Genomic DNA, 21,143 nt, shown 5'->3' with positions numbered 1-21,143 from the left:
TGTGTGTGAATGGGGTGAATGAGTTGTAGTGTAAAGCGCTTTGAGTGGTCAAAAAGACTAGAAAGGCGCTATATAAGTACAGTTCATTTATAAGTACAGTCCATAGCCAGAGAGGGGAGGGCCAACGTGATCACTGTTGTCAGTCTTTGGTGCTGTTTCCAAACAAACTGTCATGTAATCTTTGTGCCAAAGGGACATGTGACCAATAGCAACGGTGTCGCTCACTGACATCTTTTTCATAGTTTTTAGACAACAATTGAGGTCTTCAGTACAGAGGAGTAAGCTGTATCAGGCTTTGGATGCATACTCAATACTTGTAAGTAGGATGAGTTAATTGTTGGGTTGGTTGATTTGTTGACAATAAGAAAAAAATAGAAAATCAACAGCCATATCCTTTAACATGTAATTCCATTATGACAAATAATGTTTGTTGTGTAATAAGTCATTGTAAAGTTTAAGAACGACAGTCTGTTTGTGCTCTGTCTTCTTGATGGGTCATTATGAGAAGATCATTAGGGAGGGTAAGATCAGGACCATTGAGGATTAATGTTGTTTTCCACTTACCTTGATGGGAATCATTAAGATCTGAATTGCAGATCACTGAAACAAACCACAGTCTTTGCTCTTAGCGGTGCAGTTTGTAGCATTTGGACATTGCTGGCTCCTGTTTGCTCAACTCAAAGGAAACACAGAAAACCCACCACCGCACATTTCTGTGGGCTTTGTTCAAATAGACACACAACAGTCCAGCTAATTCCTGCATGCTCTATCTATTGCACACACATTAATGTCTACACCCCTCCTCATACTCTCACGTCTGAAGGGACAGGTCCAGCTGACAACCTTCTCCTGACACCTGCTGTTTCCAAATGGATGTTAACCAGGACTAAATGTCAGTACAAGGACATGAAAGCATCCATTTCTTCTGACTGAAAGCACTAATGGAGTAAAATGGTCCAAGAGAGGAAATGTCAGCGCAGTGGCACAAATGTGCTAAAATCCAAGCGCATTGGAATGACAACTTTCCATAACAACGTAGCTACAAAATATAAAATATGAGACACTTCAGATAAAGTGAAAAAAGTACATAGTACAATTGGAAAGTACAAGTACAATATTAGAAATAATATATGATTGGTAGTGGCTGTGTCAAATTCTCAAATGGTCTTTCAAGGATCCACCACCCAGATAAGGTGCTACATAATATTATATGTTATCGGTGATAATCAAGCTAGAGATCTTGTTGTAGTCATGGACCCAGACCTGAATGTTAACAGCCACATTAAGACAATTGCAAAGTCAGCTTTCTATCACCTGAAGAATATATTAAGGATTAAAAGACTCAGCAGGATTTGGAAAAAACTTGTCCATGCATTTATCTTCAGTAGAATCAACTACTGTTACAGTGTTTTTACAGATGTCCTTAAAAAATGTTATCAGACAGCTGCAACTGATTCACAACACTGCCACTTGAGTCCTCACCAAGACCAAGAAAGTGGATCACATCACTCCAGTTTCAGATCTTTACACTGGCTTCCTGACAAATAATTGATTTTAAAATACTGCTGTTGGTTTATAAAGCACTGAATCATTTAGGGCCAAAATACTTTTCTGATCTTCTGCTGTTATGAACCATCCAGACCTCTCAGATCGTCTGGGACTGGTCTGCTTCCTGTCCCCAGGGTCAAAACTAAACACAGAGAAAGATGTTCAGTTTTTATGCTCCACATATCTGGAACAAACTCCCAGAAAACTGCAGGTCTGCTGCAACTCTGTTCTTTTAAATCAGGATTAAAGACTTGTTTTCAGCTGCCTTTTTAATCAAATTTGAGGTTTTGCATTAATATCTTACACAGTACTGAAACATTTCTCTCCTGTTTTATTTGTCTTATTCTATTTCAGCTTATTTTTATTTCCAATTTAACACTTTTTTACTTTTATTGAAATGTCTTTATTGTGGCTTTTGTTGCTTTTAAATTCTGTCCTGATGCCTTTTATGGTTTATGGGTAGCATTTTGAATTGCATTGTTGTTAAAATGTGCTATACAAATAAGCTTATGTGGCTATATTGTATAAGAAATAGATCTAGTAGAAATACAAAATTCCAACTAAGAGCAGAAATGATTCATCTCATGAGCCATGTCAGAGATAAAGCACTAAGGAAACAATCATTTATCTGTGTTGTACTTTTTACATTTTGTAAGATAAAATATATCTTCTTCTTTCCATTCTGGACCTGCTAAATCCATTAATAACGTTATGTGAATGGTTTTCAAGGCTTTTGCTATTAGAGCAGTAGAGAGACAGATTTACATGGGAAGCCATTTTCCACTGCAGGAACCTTCTCAAGAACCCAGGAACCTTTTAAGGAATAATAAACTGAGGTCTAAATTAAGGTTCTATTTTATACTCCATGGTTGCTCCCCAAAAGTCCTTACACATGAATATATTAACGTAAAAATGATGATGATGAGTACTTATAGTACTTATAGTAGCAAACATTGTACAACATTCATATCATCATACAGTATGTAACATTGAACTGAAAGGATAAAGGCAACTGTGGTGAGACGACAATAAAGGTCCTTGTATCCTCGTAATGCGTTCAAATATTCAAGGAACTATCAGGGTCAAACACTCACATTTTATAATCCCCATTATTAAAAATTGGCAAAGGGAGCTTCTAAGCTTTTTGTTCAGATGTAAAGAAAATGAAGCAACAGGAGACTGAACAAAATGTTCCCAAACATCGTGTTGTGTGTTTTTATTCACATAAAGCCAAAAACCCAGAATGTTTTAAGAATTTTAATGTTGTTCAGCCATGCCGCCTTAATATTAAAATATATGGGTCAATGACGTATAAGGATTTATTTAAAAATAATAAATATGGGAATATTTATTGCAGTAATTCAAACATTAAGAAAGGTTGAGTACACATAAATAGATATGAAAATAGTAAATTAGGTGTTTTATGTGTTTTCCCATCTCGATGAATTAGAACTGACCTTAAAAAAGTCATGTGGTGCGACCATGATCTATCTTAAAATAAATGAATTTAAGTGTTTAGAAACAAATTATTTGCATGTCTTTTAAGTTATTGTAAATAATAATCTCATATTTATGTTCTATAATGTCACAGTTGCCTTCTTAAATGTATGTAAGACGTATTTTTCCTCTAAATTGCTTAAAAATGATTGAAAAAAATTTAAAATACAATTCAGTTAAGCATACTGTATCAGTGATTAATATTAAAAGTGATATTTTACTCTGAATTGAATACAGTTATTGGTATTATTGGTCGCACCACATGATATTTTGTCACTTTAAATAACAGAAAAATTACTAATAACTTGTGATTTTTGAAAAGTTAAAGTGATTACATATAAAGGAAAGGTACTACATATATATGGTATTTTTTTAATCAATGTAAACCTTTTTCTAACTGAAAAAAATGCAGTTAGACTGAAAATGTCATAGTCACGTCATTGACCCATATGTAAACAAGTAAAAACTGAGACAGAAATGTACACACTAATGAGGGATAGCAGATTAATTTTCCTATTTACAAAATGAGAAAAAGACATGAGAAAAAATTGTATGATGTATAAGTACTGTGAAAATCTTTGCACTGCTAGGATGTAAAAATAACTAGAATTTTTCCTCATCTCTCTTGTGTTTGCTCCCTTGTCAGGGTTTGTTTACAGGAACTGCACTATAGAAGGCTGGTCAGAAATGTATCCACCCTATGCGGAGGCCTGTGCTTTCAGTGATGACAGTGAGCCTGAATCAGAGGTACAGACTTGGTCATGTGGTTGTTTCCAGTCATATTGTTTCTGCTTCCTCTCTGCTCTTCCTCCCTCACTGCCTCATTTTCAGTTCAGACCTATTTCAGGCTTAGAAAAAAGGACAAACCCAGATTTTGTTCTAAGGACAATTATTAACCATTAAAGAGATGTAAGAGTCTTCAATATTGTTTGATACAGAAATTGAAACTCTAATTATTGCACAGTTAAGGTTAACAAATGATCATGTACTAAGTTGTATTCAAGGATTCAGACACAGTATAAGTATAAGCTGTATAGATGACAGTCAGATTCAAAATTTCGATTTGTATGTGACATTTTATTTGACATTTCACTTATCGAGCCATTTCCCAGCGGTGCCTTTGACATTATCACATTTTAACAGCTTCCTGCCCCACCTCTCTTTCCAAACAATTTAATTTTTCTCTCTCTCCCTTTTTCTGTCTCCAGACAAGTTACCTGTATACATTCAGACAGGTTTACACTGTGGGATACGCCACCTCGCTCATCTCCCTCATAACAGCCATAGTGGTGTTCATGGCTTTCAGGTAAGACCAGCACAGCCTGCACTGTCATGACAGAGCACAATAAGTGAAAGACTCACAACTAGGATCCACAATCACTAAAGATTTGTGTTGAAATGAGCCAAGACGGGAAGAATGTGATTAATGTGATTATAAGAAACAGTATCTGAGAATGAATGTTTGATCAACAGAGCTACAATGAAACCTTTATAGTCTACTGCAGGAGTTTATGAATCACACACATGCAAATTCAGGCATCTGTCTTCCTTTGATTGTCTTATTCAATATTGATTAACATATGAAGCATATGAATTGTTCAAGATCGTGAATCATGTTAAACGTGTGTGAAGTTGGATGAAACTTACTTAAACCCACACTACAAATGTACAAAAGTATGTAGCCTGTTGGCTTAGCTTAACATGAAGACTAGAAGCAATCCAAGGCTAACAAAAGTATACAAAGGTCCAACTAAAACTCACAAATTAACACGTTATATCTCATTTGTTTAATATGAACCAGTGTAAAAACTTTTTGGAAGTGTTAGCATTAAATTGAAATCAGACTTGTGTTTTTTTTTTGCTATTTATGTGTGCGTGAGTGTTAACGTCCTTCCCTCGCTCTGTTCAGGAAGTTTCGCTGCACCAGGAACTACATCCACATCAACCTGTTCTCCTCCTTCGTCCTGAGAGCCAGCGCCGTTTTCATTAAAGACGCTGTGCTGTTTGCTGATGAGAACCTGGACCACTGCCTCATGTCCACGGTGAGCACTCTAATTAGTCAATAATGTTTCCATCATAAAGCAGATTCCCACATCTGCTGTGGATGATGATTGAGTTAACAGTGGACAAAGACAGGAAAGAGAAATGAAAGACGGGAAGACATGTGGCAAACCAAAGAACGGCATTTGTCACTTGTCAGCACAAGATCAATTCTTTCCTTTAGCAACAACATGGTTTACACCACATAGAAAATACAGCAGGTATGTTTCCTTTCTGATGTTGCAGATGAAGTCTTCGTCTCTTATTATAAAAGTATGACGAACAGTATTTCACTTGTATAACAGGTCTTTGATGTGAGTTCTGCCAAACGGAATGAACTGACATGACAAATTATAAATGATAAAAATGGTTGTTATTGCTTTACTGATTACTGATTTTCTTTACAGCATGTAGTTCATTTTGTAGTGATTTTTCTTTTCTTTTGTATGATTTTTTGTTCTTTTTGTTTTGTAGAGGGAGGGGCATTCATGCAGCTTGGCCTATAGTTTTGGTGGAAGGTACTAGATTTTCACCCTTTACGACCTATTTTTAATCTTTGTGCTAAACCTTTAATCCTTGTACGTATGCAAACTGTACTCATACGATTATTGTTTTTGCACAGCCATAGCCCTCTGTGATCACACAGATTATACCTGACGTCATGCTATAATATATCTGAAACATATTGTCTGGATTGCTTGTCAATTGCACAATGCTGGCATTATTGGGATACATAATCAAAACTCAAATACTTGGGATACATAATCAAAACTTTTAATCTCACAGTGTGCTGAAAATTGCAGCTTTTGGGAAACTACATAAAAACAACATTTTATAATCAATCTGTATAACCAGCAATCCTTCCAGCATATCTGTTTTCTTTCTTTTTTAAAGCGACTCTTACCTTTCTTGCATTTCACACAGCACTTTGAAAAAACTTGAACAGCAACAACCCCTCCTCCCTCCTAGGTCCCACCCCCACACTCCCTTCCCGTCCACCACCCTCCCCTCCCTTTCCCCCTACGCCTCCGCGAACCCGCACTACAATAGTTTTCTGATATAGTTTTCTTTTTCCCCGTGGGAGCTGCTGGAGGTGGAAGCCGTGGCCTGCTTTTGTCATTGTCAGTCGCTACTGTCTGTTTACGGTTATCTCCGTGGATCATGGATGTATTATAATGCCATGGATCCACAACAGACAACATACAACAGACTCTCTTCCGGGTGGGGGTTTTCACAGACTATTATGAGAATGGAATAATGATTAGTTTCTATGCCTGGTGGATCTCTCTAACATTTTAGAGTGCCATTACCTTATTAATAGCATTTTAACCTAAACAAAAAAACGTGTAAAAATGTAACAAAGGTAAGGGTAGCTTTAAGAGTAGACTGCATTGTTGAAGGATATTATCAAAGTAATGTCATTTTGTGAGAAAGAAAAGTTCAATTATGTATTTAAGGTCTAAGGCATTGCTTTTGCACTCAAGTCTCCACAAGATGTGCAGACTTGAGTTGCATGACTCAGACTTAAGTTGCCAACCGATTATTACAACACCACACACAAAAGATTAGTGGATAATTTGGACTCTTGTGCAATAATTAGATTAGATCACAAAAAATTACTTCAAAAAATCAGCGATTACACCGTCGCAAATCCTCCATCCCAAACTCTCATATCATATCCTACAATATCACATTTTGAAATTCACATTATAGTTTTGTAACATATTTGTACACACATATGAAAAGAGCTGCAGAATGATACTCTTTCAAAACATAAACATCAAAGTTACTAATAGTAGTCAAAAAAGAAAACTACGTAAGAAATGTCCAACCTCTTATAGCTGCAGTGAAATAATAATCTTTAATTTTGGGCTGCAGTTTCAATTTTACACTATTTCATTTATTACTTGTTTTATATGATCAATTAAAGAGTTGATTTTCTTCTTTTCTCTTAACAACAATAACGCATTTTTCCTACAACTGAATGTTTTAAATTTAAAATACAAGGCGAGTCATGTCATGGCGATGCATGCATGCATGCGTAACAGAATAAAACATGAACAGGACGTGTTCGTCGATATTATTTATTCCTTTGATGTCTGGAGAAAAAGAATTTAAAATGGTATCAAATGTACTTTGATAGCCTATTCTTATTTTACCTTTTTGACACATGAGAGTTCTGTCTGCTACCGTGCTATGTGATAGACTAGTGTTAAATAATGACTCATCCGGTACAGAAGTTAATATCTGAACCACTGGAACTTTGCTTTGTTGTGTTCTCCCTAGACAGCGTGCAAGTCAGCCGTGGCTTTCTTCCAGTTCAGCATCCTGGCCAATTACTTTTGGTTGCTGGTGGAGGGCATGTATCTGCAGACCCTGCTGGCCCTGACCTTTGTTTCTCAGAGGAAATACTTCTGGTGGTACATCCTGATTGGATGGGGTGAGTATAGGATGACTGAAGGGAATCATCTGAGAACGTCAAGCTTATGACTGACTAGCAATCAAGTGATCAATTCAGTATATATGACAAAAAGGAAACACATTACAATAAATAATGTCCGTATTATAGACAAGAAACGTGAACTTATAGAAACTTTTTGGTGGTGTTTCATTATATTTCAGCATGTTCCAGTTATTTTGCCCCACTCCTTGTTGATATCTATGCTCACATGTAGGTTAGAAATGTATTTTCAAGACAACAACAACAACAACAACAATGCTTCCGGTGACAGTAACTCAGTCACTGCATGACACATGGGAACAGCGAATTTATTTACACAATAGCTTTGTTTCAGCAGCGTGTGCAGTTGCACTTGCTCTCCCTTTGTTTTCTCCCTTTTCTTTTGTCTCCCTGAGCTTTTTACGGTTGTTTTAAGTGTTTTCTCTTTGTTATCCTGTGAGGCTTAGTCAACTGATTTCCATTGTGTTCTCATTACCATCCCGTTGTCTTTATTGTGTTTTTGTTTGCTGCATGTTTTCCTGTTCAAACCTGTACTCTCTAGTGCTTCCAGGTGTTGCCTGTGCCATTTGGATAATGTTACAGTTCACTCCAGCAAGCAATTATGAGCTGAGCTGTCACCTATTGTAACAGTCTTGTTTAACATTGGAGGTGAGAAACAGCAGCTATATGATGTTGGGGAGACAGGAGGCTACATCTTTAACTCCCTGAAACCTTTTCGCCGGTGACGATTGGCAAAAACCAAGTGACAGGTGGCAGGAATATCTCTAATAACAAGATAGATGGAAATATGGCAGGATGTGGGAGAGTATGACTGCAGGACAGATGTTCAAAGCCCCCCCATGACCATCTCAGCAGGCTCTCGGGGTGTATAGTTATATGCTGTATCAGTTGGCAGCAGTCTCGTTAGGAACTGTTGAATCCTCAGCATCCAGGAAGACATGTTAGACAGTTATTGGACAAGCAACACTGCACAGTAAGATGGGTTGACTAAAAAGAAGAAAAAGAAGAATAAAGTTGACATAAAGAAGATTAGGTTTATTGAAAATAGTATAGTTTATTTTTGGAGGGCGTGAAGGGGGTTAGTTGTTGTCCCCTTTTTATTAACTGTACTAGCAGTCTGTCAGTAATCAGTCCACCACTTTGGTCCAGACTGAAATATATTAACTATTAGATGCATCACCATTCAATTTGGTATTCAGTGTAGGCAGAGGATGAATCCTAATGATTTTGGTGATCCCCTGATCCTCTAGTACAGTCATCATGTCTAAGTTTTACTGTGTCCAATGTGACTAAACAACAGTGCTCCAATTACAAACAGACAGGTCTGTGAATAGCACACCTACTGCCAGAAAGCATCACCAAATCCAGGCACAATTATTAGTTATAGGCACACAAAACAGAAGTAGCCCATTAGCCATGACACATAAAAAGACTTTTCCATCAATCATGTTACACACATTTTTGACAAGAAATAAAACTAACACCATGGTGAACATGGTAAACATCTACTTTACATCAGCATGTGGACATGGTAATTGAGAGCATGTTAGCAAAGCACAGCTTCTTTTAAGCTGTCAAGTTTTGGACACCCAACACAACAGCTCAAGCCAGCTCCTGTCTCCCCTGACAACATAAAAATGACAGTGGAACAAAGCCATCATGTTTTCAAAAGCCGCAAAGTTTTCAATTATAAACCCCAGTCCCTCACTATCCAAAATACTACCTTAGACCCAACTGTCTTCTTTGAGGCGTCCCAGGCTTGAGGCACTATGCAGCATTCCCCCAACAGAGTAGTCTTCACTAAGGATTACCTCAAAACAAAAACAGCAGAATAATAAAGTAGTGAGCTGATGGAAGAACTGAGAAATCAGTTCAGCTGGTTTACTTGGTGTCTAACTTACCAGGGTTTACTTCAAAACCAAAATATAAACACATCACACTAGGAAACCATATACAGCAAAAGCTTAGGGGGAAAAATTGAGTTTATGAGCCTCCACAGGAAGAGTTACCACACCAAACTACCACTTAGGATAGATCTCACACAAATAAATTGAGTCCTGATTCGATCCCGGACGAGCCCCCATGTGCATTGTTGTGGAGTAACTAGTTACATGTAACGGTGTTATGTAATTTAAATACAAAATGAATGTAATTAAGAGAAAAATGTGTAATTACATTTCAGTTACTTATTAAAATGTTGATGGTTACAATGTGAAATCAGACCTTTAAGATTTTGCTCAGGAGAATTTTTCCCCCCTAATTTTTTTTAATATTTAACATGTTACTGAATAAATATAGGCAATTACTGTTTTGAATTGTCTGAAATCAAAACATTTTCATATTTTGTAAATAAATCATGATATGGACTTATTTGGAGCACATATGGGCTTAAATGGTGCCATAGTACCAATTAAGCCCATGTCAAACTTTTGACTTTTCTCCAAAATCTACATGAACTAATGAATGCATTTTCAAATGAGAGATGAATCTTGCTTTATAAGAAATGATCTCCCTTAAATCATGTCAGTATCCATGAAAAACACTTGAACTTGGTGGTTTAATGAGTACACTTACCCTAACGGCTAAACATATTTGTTAGAAAATTAGAAAAGCAATCAAAAAGTAATCAAATATAATAAGTTACATAACTTTGATTTGAATTGAAATAGTTACATTACATATTACATTTTAAATAGGGTAACTAGAAATCTGTAACCTATTACACAAAGTACACTTCCCAACCATGCCCATATGTTATGACTTGGCTCTGAGAAGTAACATGAATGAAGGAAAACTGAACTGGATAACAAAAAAATCTGTTTATTACATATGCAAACAAAGAAAAATGAACAAATACTGTGGTGTGATTGAGACTCTGCTGCTGCAGAATCGGCTGGATGGGGAAAAGCCTAAGGATGTGAAGGAAGGGCTTTTTTGTATGCTGCTCAGCTGCCACTGATTGGACAGGGCCAACGATTGCGTCAGCTCCCTGAAACAAAGGGCAGATAGACAGAACACACAGATGCAGGATGTAACATTAATACTTTCAAATAAGACCAGGGATGCCAAATGTAGGCTGAATATTTCCAATGGCCATTTTGAATACATACTATATCACCCATATGAAGTCATCACCATAGTAATATGAAAAATACAAACACAAAACGCACTTGTTGCCAAGAAAAATCTAGCAATGAATATAAATATCTCTGTCCTGAGCATCTGTGTTTTTACAAACTGACAAGAATAAAGGAGTATATCTGTGGTGTATATAAGTGGTGCTCACTCAGTATCTAAATAGAGTTGCTCTGACGGGTCTTATCAGTTTCTTTTGGGTTTGTGCTATCTTGCACGCTCTCCTGCTTTTATCCTGTGCCTGTTTCTTCTGTTGGCTTGAAGATGCAAGTGTAAGAGACAAAAAAATGTGATACACTGAATATACACAATGTTTTTATGTGCCTAACATTTTCATAAAAAACACACTCAAGACGCGAGTGTATGGCTTCAGTGCCGTTCATATTAATTTACTTGACAGATAAGCACAGCGTGACTAATTAATCTCTGCTCTTATGTCTTAGGGCTCCCATCAACAGTTCTCATACTTTGGGTTTTGACCAGATTCTTCTATGATAACAGAGGGTATGATATATTAGATGATATGCAGCAAGACATCTTATATTTTCTCATAATTTCACTGTTCTGATTAAATAATGTACCTGTTAATATAAGTAGTAGTAATTTGAATTGAGTGTAACATTATTTTAATTCTGAATTCAATTTAATCTGGTTTTAATTGCAGTTGCTGGGATGACACAGACAATGTTGGTATTTGGTGGATTATTAAAGGACCAATAACAGCCTCGCTGCTGGTGAGTGTAATACTGTGGAGCAGTGAATAATATTTTATACATGAATGCCTTTTAATTAAACACACATTAAAATTGTTTTTTAGAGCATGATTCTGTGTGTAATTGGGTCATTTGGGTAGTTGTGCATAGTTGTGTATGTATTTCCACCAGGTCAACATAGTCATCTTCATCAACGTGATCCGGATTCTGGTTCAAAAGCTGAAATCTTCAGCCATGGCTGGGAACAATGACACTGGACATTTTATGTGAGTCACAACTTAATTTACACAACAAAGTGAACAGGAACATGAATTATGGTTCTCCGGGATGCACGTAGGCGAGTGTGCACAGGAGATGTTTGTTTTTGTTTCCGTTTCAGACCAACCTGTGGAAAGGAAAATGAATCAACCAATCGACTGGTTTGCAGAGACGTTCATGCTTGAGTGTGTGCATCCTTGGATAAGCATAATTTCCGCCTTAAGTTTCCACTCATGGAACAATATTTAGTCACAGACACTTATGTAAAGGAATTGGACATGGTTACACAGTTAGACTCTGAGGGAGCTCTCGAAGCCAAGCAGCAGCAAACAGCATGAAAGTATCGGCAGAGTTTGATTACAAACCTGATTATGATTGGATGTTACTACTCAGCTGGTATCCGTAACAGCTGATTGTGAGGGATGACTTGCATGTGAAAGTTTTCCCCCAAATATGATACTTTTAAGTCTTTGGTACAGCACTTTAACATTTACGACCTGGCAACAATGGCAGCAGCTGATACCAAAAGGAAGTGCTGAAACACATTGGAATTTTAAGTTTAAGCTCTGAATGAATGGAGGCACAAAAAACTTACTTAGCTTTTTTCACAAATGCAGAAGTGCTCTACAAAACCTGTAAAGATACCTGTAGAAATCCCCTTAATCTATCCACTATCAAAAAAGATGCATTGGTGAGAGGTAGTGAGAGTAATAAGGGGAAAGTCATACACTATTCATCCAAGCAAGGAGCAGATACTTGACAGCTAAACCCGGATTTCTATTTACATTATATCTACTTAGGATAAACTGCTGTGGATGGGCCAACCGGCTTGATAGGTCATATCATCTAAATGCCACAGTGCACTCCGTTGTGCAGGCATCATCCCTACTTATTATCTTGCTCATCTAGTGTTACAAATATTTATATCAGAAAAGTTATACAAAAACTTTCTCTGACCTAGCGCACTTTTTTTTAATTTAAACAATTTTATTGACAAAAAGACAGCATCAGGAAAACAACTGATTTAACAACAACATTTGAACTGCAGCAAGATAGCAACCCCCTCATAACCAGTCTCCCCTATAGACTTTCCTAAAAATAACTGCACACATAGACCTATTAATACACATTTAACAAAATAAAATAAACAAAAAACAAAAAACAAACCCCTGTGGTTCAGACTTTAAAAGAATATGGTTTAGTGCAATTACAAGAAAAAGTAGGCAGTAGGCAGGCGGAGAGCTGTATGTTGAACGCTGTTGGGCCTATGTCACAGCATTATTGAAAGGTGTCATCTGGCCTGAGGTGCTTAAAATATATTTTAGAACAACAATTTAAAGCTCAATATAATATAACTTTATTTTCGAAAATTTTAACAGCGGTACAACATCTCACAACCATGATTTGGCATGAGTGCATCTTTCAAAGCGTCTTTGAATCACAGCCTCACACAAAAAAAGAGCAAATAATCAGCAGCATGACCTTATATCCACATTGTACCTGCTCAGGCTGGCCTAATTGGGTTGATTGGCGAACTACATCTGAATGCCATGGCCCGGTCAGTTGTCCAATCACCATCACAGTAACTGGTTCCATAACCGGTGAATGCACATGCATTAATGATAAAACTATTGCTAAATGACATTTGCAGTCGTGTGCAGTCCATACAAAACATTTGCATAAAAAAAGTCTTGCACATGCTTCTTTTAAAATATCAAGCAAGCATTCAGTATTAAGGTAAAACAGCTGAGTGAGACATTAATAAGTCAGAAGTGGTAAAGGTGATAAAGAAGGAAATTAAAGTGACCTGATGAAATCCCTTGACAAAATGCAGAGCTTGATGTTAAAGTTTTGAAAGGTAACAAGTGCTGCATATATGATTCTACTCCAGCCCTGAAATCCTGCTTTACCTGAATGCATCTCTCCTCTCCTCTTTTTTTTTTTTTTTTTTTTTTACATTTAGTTGCTTCAGATTCTTGCTCAGCCGAATTAATTTAGAATGAGTTTGTGTAAAAATAGCACAGATACCAGAAATAGATGTCTCCTCCATCACCATAATAGGATTGTTCCACCAGTTCAATGGATGATTCACACTTTGAAAGGCTTCATCTCTCTTTTACAAACTTCAATCTGATTCAGACAGACCTGTGACGTTAACACAAAGGCACAAATCCCAGGTGTGACAAAGGATGACCACAATCCTATTATAAGCCTGAAAACAAGCCGACATTTTTAGAAAAAATCTTTAATCTTTAAGCAGCTAAGGTGATGATGTCATTTTTCTTCTGATGGGTGATTATTGTTGTTATTTAGAATATTCAGATGACTTTGTTGTTGTTGTTCTTCTAAGTCTGCCAGCTTTAGTGAGAAGCTCTAAATCTATTCAACAAGAAAATGTGCACACATCCCTATTAGGGTTGGATCAGCTTCTGTTTATTGATCTGTGATAGAGCTAGATCATTATGTCTGCACCCAGCTTGTTTATTCATGGCATAAAATAATAAACACAAGGAAAAGAAGATTAAGAGAATAAGTTCACTGTTGTTATTGCAATCATAGAGCACAACAGAAATGGATTTTAGTTGGTGCAATATTGTAATGTCTCCACAATTAAATGGCAACATTTACATGATATTTAGACATCACTGATCTGATTTGACGTAAGCTTTGAGCACAATGCATCTGGGTCTTTGACATTTAAATATATCACACTGATTGGCCTGATGATGGCGCTCTATCAAAGGTCAATTTGTTTAACACTGGTCTAACTTTGATTAAACTTGGAGGAATAATGTGTTGTGTCTTGTGGCATTTAAAACAATGACAGTGATTGGCCTGGAAAACCAAAATTAAAGGTGAATATTTTGAGGTTAAGAAGACTGATCTCATGTAACCTTTTATCTTTTTTATGCCTCTGTTTCTCTCAGGAGGCTGGCTAAATCCACTCTGTTCCTCATTCCTCTATTCGGGATGCACTACACTGTATTTGCCTTCCTACCCGAGAACACCGGAGTAGCAGCCAGACTCTATATCGAGCTGGGACTTGGATCCTTTCAGGTACAACACAATGGAAAGGACACAGAACAAAGAGTGCATATCCACAAACTCTGTTAAGATACTGTAGGTCACGAGAGGTTACTTACCATGAATTATTTACAATAGGATGCTCTTGAAATAGGCTTTTTTAAAAGCAGACATGTTGACTTGTCATAGCAGGAAAGGCACAGTTGTTACTAATCACTTTTTATGTCTTAGTCAGAGATTTGACAGTGGAGTCATAACAGGAAATTAAGAGAGAGTGATGAGCCACCTAAAACTCTACTTTTAAAATAATTTTGAAAAAGTCTTTATGCTGAAGATATTCATGTATTTATGACTTTTGTATAAGGAAAGCATTGTCTGTCTGCTACATATTGACTGTAAGGGCTATATACAGTCAGTGAACACTTTATGAACTTAACACAGTTGTTAAAGCTTAACATCAGAATTTATTCAACGGTCAGGAATAAAAAGAAACGAAAGAAGAAAGAGACAAAAACATCTAAGAGTTACTTTTAATAGAAGATGATTTCACAATTTTTATCTTACGGCTCTCTGGGGAAGTGTGACTAGAAGAGAGGATTGTGTAATAATTGCCAAAAAGTTACCTCAGTTTCTTGTTTTGCAGGGCTTTGTGGTCGCACTGCTTTACTGTTTCATGAATGGAGAGGTAGGTGAATGGAGGTGTTGTGATTCAAAAATCAAACAAGCATTTAATAGGGATACTAATTTTACTAATTTAATTTATGAATGTTTGGGTCATAAAAGAAGCCCAGACTGCTATCTTTAACATCTGTAACTTTTTGCAGGTTGTACACTGTGCATTGTTGTCACGGCTTCGTGTTTAGTGTTTGTGTTTCTAATACCACAACTACAGTTTTCAAATACTATAGTGAATTGAATTAATCCAGGAAGACTATTCCAGCTTCCAGCTCTCCCTCTGAGAAATATCTCTAGATGAAACCTCTGATATTCTTTCATGCTGTCTGCAGGTCCAAACAGAGCTGCGGAGATGGCTGTGGAGGTGTCACAATCAAAATCATCTCACCCCAGCCAAGCGAAGTATCACTCAGATCACAATTCGAACCAGTGGCGGGCTCCGACGGCCTCCGTCTTCTGGCAACATCTCTTCAGTATGATTTTACAGACAATAACAGTCATTTAAGCTCCCCTCCTTGAGAACAAAGGACCTCAATGAACATTGGTGAGTGAGGAAACATTAAGTCAGTGTCAGCTGCCGCTAGGACTATGACCACAGAGGGTACAACACACATTAAAGCGCTTAATCACCGTGCTCCCTCTTTTATCATGGTTGTAAAAAAAATTTAAATGAATGGAGGAACATTGGTGCTTGATTTCACGAGGACATCACAGTCGAGGTAGAGCTGGCCCTGTGTCTGTGGGAGGATGATTTCACATGGTTGTATTTACATGAGGCTGTTTGTGTTAAAAAATGAGCAAATGTTGAGGGATTCCATGGAAACAGCTGTGGAAACAATGAATGTTTGAACTCAGATAAATGATGTGGATTGAACTCGACTTGTCAAATTATTCTGTGCTGCAGGGAACACTTCCAGGATTGTTCTGTCCTGAAACATGTGCAGGACTGATGTGGCCTGAGCGTGCCAATTGATTTTCTTTTTTTTAACAGCAATTCACCTGCTGCTATATAGAGAGACATTTTCAATTATCAAGCTGCAGAGGGACCTGAGAGAGTGTATTTAAGGTTTTCTGTGTGTGTGTGTGTGTGTGTGTGTGTGTGTGTGTGTGTGTGTGTGTGTGTGTGTTTGTGTGTGTGTGTGTGTGTGAAGCTGCCATACATCAGTACGTGACGTCTTAAAAGGCTTCTTGTTTTGAGGAGCTGTCTGCGTGAATGAGCCAAGCACAGTAGTCTACTTGTGAATATTTATAACCTTGTTTTTCTTCGTCATTTTTAAAAAAATGCTGTTGCCAGATGTAGTAATCCAAATCTTTTGCCATACTTGTTACACTAGTAGAGACACTGCATTGACAAAAGCATGGTGCCAAGCATTTACATATTAAAATGGCATCAAAATGGTACTGTGTAACAAGACTGAGCATTTCAAGTGACACAATGATGACAGTGTCTTATGATACACAACTTATTAGCTTATTGCTCACTACTTCTGGCACATGTAAGATGCCCACATTTTGATGACGGCTCAAATTTATAGCGAAAAATATAAATAATTATGTCTTATTAGGTCTAATTTAAGCTGTATGAACACAAGCTGAGGAGCCCTTCAACAGGTTTGTGACGTAAAAGACAGCTATACTAGTCTTTCTGTTTTTCCATTTTACTTTTTATTTGTCGTTTACAGATTGCTCATTCTAAAATATTGAATTATCATAATCAAATTTACTATGACCAATATGTAAAATGTTATTGTGAGGGGTATTTATATGTACTTTTAAGAATGTGCCTCAAATCAAATGGTGTTGAAGAAGGTACTGTCTAAGTTAATGTTTTAGTTATGGTGATGGATAAGACAGAGTCAGGGTTTTGATAGGGATGCACTGATCTGATATGTATTGGATAAATATTGATCCAGTACTGACCTTATTAAGCAGATCAGGTATTGGCCGACACATCCACATCAAATACTGTTGCTTCGTTCATTTACTGTGGTGAGCCAATGTTTAAAGCTGCTGCTGAGACTACGCCATTTATTTTGTTCTAAACAATATAATTAAAAGATGTACGAGGTATACAAATGTCTCAATTTATAGTTATAGGCCCTGAAAACCCATTTTCATAATCAGCTCAATGAAATTAATGACGGGGACCAACAAGAACACAATGTTCTGCTGAGGTGGGAACAGTTTTGATTACTTCACCAGAGAGATTTTGTTTGAAGAAGGTAGGGCTTATTTGGAAAAAGGTGATGTCACATATTTTCATGCACCAATGCACTAATGCGCTAATTACAGATTAGCAACATCTGAATCAGAATCTGATGATAGTTGTGGGTTTGTTTGCTAATGTTGTCATTGCTCGCAGTCAAACATGATCAAAGTATACCCACAGCGTCCTGATTGAAGCAAATTAGTACACACAGAGTCTTGATTAATTTTTTTGTGTTAAATCTCAATAAATTAATAATTTAGATTGTTTTATCTGAAACTTGATCGATGCTAGAGCTGAATACATAATATTACAGATAAATACTAACAAATTGAAACTACATTTTCCAGGGCTTTAAGAAATTAGGTGCAGTTATGATGTTAAAAGTGATCTTAGTCAGATCCCCAGTTTTTTCAGAGATTAAATATTAGAAAAATCATAAGAGTAAAAGGCCGACCAGTATCAACAAATGCTTTGAGATGGTATTAGATCAGTTTGGTAAAGGCAGATTGGTGCATCCCTACTTTTTTTTTAACAAACCATGAATAATGCACTGTACAGTACCTGTAAGCACTTTGACTGTCTATGTCAGTACACATCATAATTTAATGTTGCCCTTTATTTTACATTAAATATACTGTATTTCCATTGTTGTTGCTGTTTTGGATCTAGTGAAGGTTGGCAAGTAAAAGCATAGTAATACATTTGTGGTTTGAGAAGTAATAACTGTGTTTGTGTTTGACTACTGGTCACGACAAGGCACTTTTTATGGATGAGCAAAATGAATCACAATCTTCACAAGTTCAACAACGTACCACAGATACATTTATTTTGCAGTCAAATTTATACAACGTTGGACATGAATGTTGGACACCAGAACACATGAACCACTATCACAGGTAGAACATAAGCTGGATGAAGATTTATAGATATTTGTTTCAACATTTAAGTTACTTCTATCCTCATGAATGCTTGTCATTACATACACATGCATACAGAATACACTCTCTCCAACTTTCAAACATACTCTCTCTCTCTCTCACTCTCACACACACACGCACACGCACACACAGTACAGATGTGCGTCTCTCCACAGAAATGCACATTCACACTCTGAAAAACAGGTACATAAACATAAATGTACAAAACACGGTCACAAACATTACAGGTCTTCATCAAGAGGTCCACCTGTGTGCCAAAAATATACATATACAGTATACTGTATATATGATCAAGAAAAGACATCATTTGTACACCATGGCAAGTAATAGCAGGCGACATTTAAGAGCAGCTGAGCAACAACGGTACATTCAAAAATTCATTGTCAGTCAATAGAACTCACACACACACACACACACACTCAACACTTGATAAAACTGGCTCAACAGACACAATCGCCAAAGAAAAGAGCGGCATCTAAACACAGAGATTTACCACACAGAGAATAGTTACATCTAAAAGAATAGTTTGACATTTTGGAAAACACTGTCGTTCACTTTCTATCTGAGAGTTAGATGAGAGAACCAATACTGCTCTAAAGTTTGCACAGTAAATATGAAGCTACAGCAGCAGCCTGTGTTAGGTTTACTGTACTGATATGAGAGGTAACGATCTCCTCATCTAATACTCAGCAAGGGAGCAAATATTTCCAAAAATGTCAAGCAACTGTTTTAGGAAAATTAATGTCAAAGGCTTTTCTTTGACACATATACAAAGATTAGTGTGTTACCGTAATGCTGAACGGACCGTAGGACGAGGTGTGTGTGTGAGAACAGAAGTGTGGTCAGCCGAATGAAGCAAAATGTTACACCTCCTGATTTTGTCATAGTGTTCTCCCTTACAGTTCACAGTAAATGTTTTGAAACATTTCACAGTTTGCAGGAAGGAAATTTAGGACAATAACAAAATCAATAACTTTAAAGATGTGTAGCACATCAAGCCTTATATAGTAAAATCTAACTTTTAGACCTGTTTGCTGATTCATTTGAAGACAAGTCACAAAAAATAGAAATATACAGTGTTAACCATTTGGCATAGAAGTGCACCAATGTCCCACTCTAAGTAAATCCTCCTAAATCCAAAATACAAGGCTCAAAGAAGAACAAATCAATGCCAGTAAAAGTTTCCCTTCTTTATAGAGCTAGCAAACTAAAAACATGGCTGCCACCTTGTGGTAGACAAATATACAGCACATATATGGTCAAGTAAGGAGTGCTCAACACCCCTTTTAGTTTTTTTAGTTTTTAGTTTTTTTTCACAGACAGTAACAGCTTTGAGACATGGTCGTTTCCATCTGAGCCCATTCAGACTCAGAGTGATGGCTGGTGATAGAACACGTAAGCAGCAGCAGAGTGGTTTTATCACACCCTCGTACACACTTTGTGTTTTATCTGTCGCAGGTGTTGCACCTTCCAAAACCCTCTGCACCCCCCTTCCCCCCCAAACTTTCATAATTAAATTATTTCATCTTCTTATTATCTCTCTCTGGCTCTAGCTCCCTTGATACTATCTTTTCTGACTCTAATTCACTGTTTTTCCCAAAGCAGCCAAGTAGGTGCATCAATTATGGGCGTCTTCTTGTTAGTGTTTTATCTTCCTCTTTTAGAGGCAATATCTACGCTTTTTAAGTCTAAATATACTTTATGGGCAGCAGCTTTGGAAAGTAATTTCCTATGTGTGTCTTTGTTTTCTTTAAAATCAGAAATGTCACAACTTATGGCACTACGTTTATGGCACTTTGACCAAGAAGTCAACATCAGTCAATGATATGAAATCACAAATCAGTCATATAGCTATGATACAAACAGGAAAGCATGTATACATTGAATCATTGCACATGGCACTGGTTTATGGAAAATAAATATACATCCTTATCTGTTCAGCAATATCATCCATTCATTGTTGAGATACTACATTCTTTAAATCTACTCAGATGACAGTACAAAAAATAAATATCTGGAGAAAATATTGTGGATAAATCCTCCCTTATACGCATCATTTCACATTTCATCTTATTAAACGATTATTGTTTGTTAGCTTGTTTGTGCACAAACAAAAAGACAGAAAATGACAACAAATGAGCAACACTCCGCGATTGTCAAGACTGTCACATTAAAGCGTTTCGTGTTGACTGTTACAACATGTATTGTATCTGTTTTGCAGCCATTGACGTGTCTCATGTTCGTACTGAATCGAAATGGACTCGCACTTATCTTTAACAGGCGATAGTTGCAACCAAAAGTCTAAATAAAGACAATTATGCAATTGTGGGAAACTACTACTCAAGTCTGGTGAAACCCATCATAATTTGAAAAGAAAAATGCTTAGCAGGACTCTTTTCACATTAAAAGAAGAAGAAAAAAAGCATTTCTATAAATCTACGATAAATGAGCAAAATAGGTTATTTTTCTTTTTTTAGTTCACAATGAAAAAAGCAGCTTAATATCCACAGTAAAACACACCACTCTGTACATTCTTCGCAGGAAATGACTCAAACTACCCATTTATGTTTATCTGTTCATTGTAAATAAAAATGATAGCTATTTGTGACTGACTAGGCACTTTGGGATGTGAGTGTAGGAAATGG

At 36.8% G+C, this 21,143-nt stretch overlaps 1 protein-coding gene across 1 annotated transcript in view; it reads left to right on the top strand.

Moving 5' to 3' along the window:
- Positions 1-15,830, top strand: part of LOC133990921 (pituitary adenylate cyclase-activating polypeptide type I receptor-like) — a 34,367-nt gene extending 18,537 nt beyond the window's left edge. Inside the window, exons 4-13 of the mRNA XM_062429346.1 lie at positions 3,692-3,792; positions 4,254-4,351; positions 4,955-5,087; positions 7,372-7,525; positions 11,125-11,185; positions 11,346-11,415; positions 11,566-11,660; positions 14,580-14,709; positions 15,320-15,361; positions 15,684-15,830. Coding sequence (XP_062285330.1) covers positions 3,692-3,792; positions 4,254-4,351; positions 4,955-5,087; positions 7,372-7,525; positions 11,125-11,185; positions 11,346-11,415; positions 11,566-11,660; positions 14,580-14,709; positions 15,320-15,361; positions 15,684-15,830 — 1,031 coding nt within the window. The remainder of the gene's footprint in view (positions 1-3,691; positions 3,793-4,253; positions 4,352-4,954; positions 5,088-7,371; positions 7,526-11,124; positions 11,186-11,345; positions 11,416-11,565; positions 11,661-14,579; positions 14,710-15,319; positions 15,362-15,683) is intronic.
- The last annotated feature ends 5,313 nt before the right edge of the window (positions 15,831-21,143 follow it).

Source organism: Scomber scombrus, chromosome 11, assembly GCF_963691925.1.
Source record: "Scomber scombrus chromosome 11, fScoSco1.1, whole genome shotgun sequence".
Classification (NCBI taxonomy): Eukaryota; Metazoa; Chordata; class Actinopteri; order Scombriformes; family Scombridae; genus Scomber; species Scomber scombrus.
This window is presented reverse-complemented; position numbering and strand designations above follow the sequence as displayed.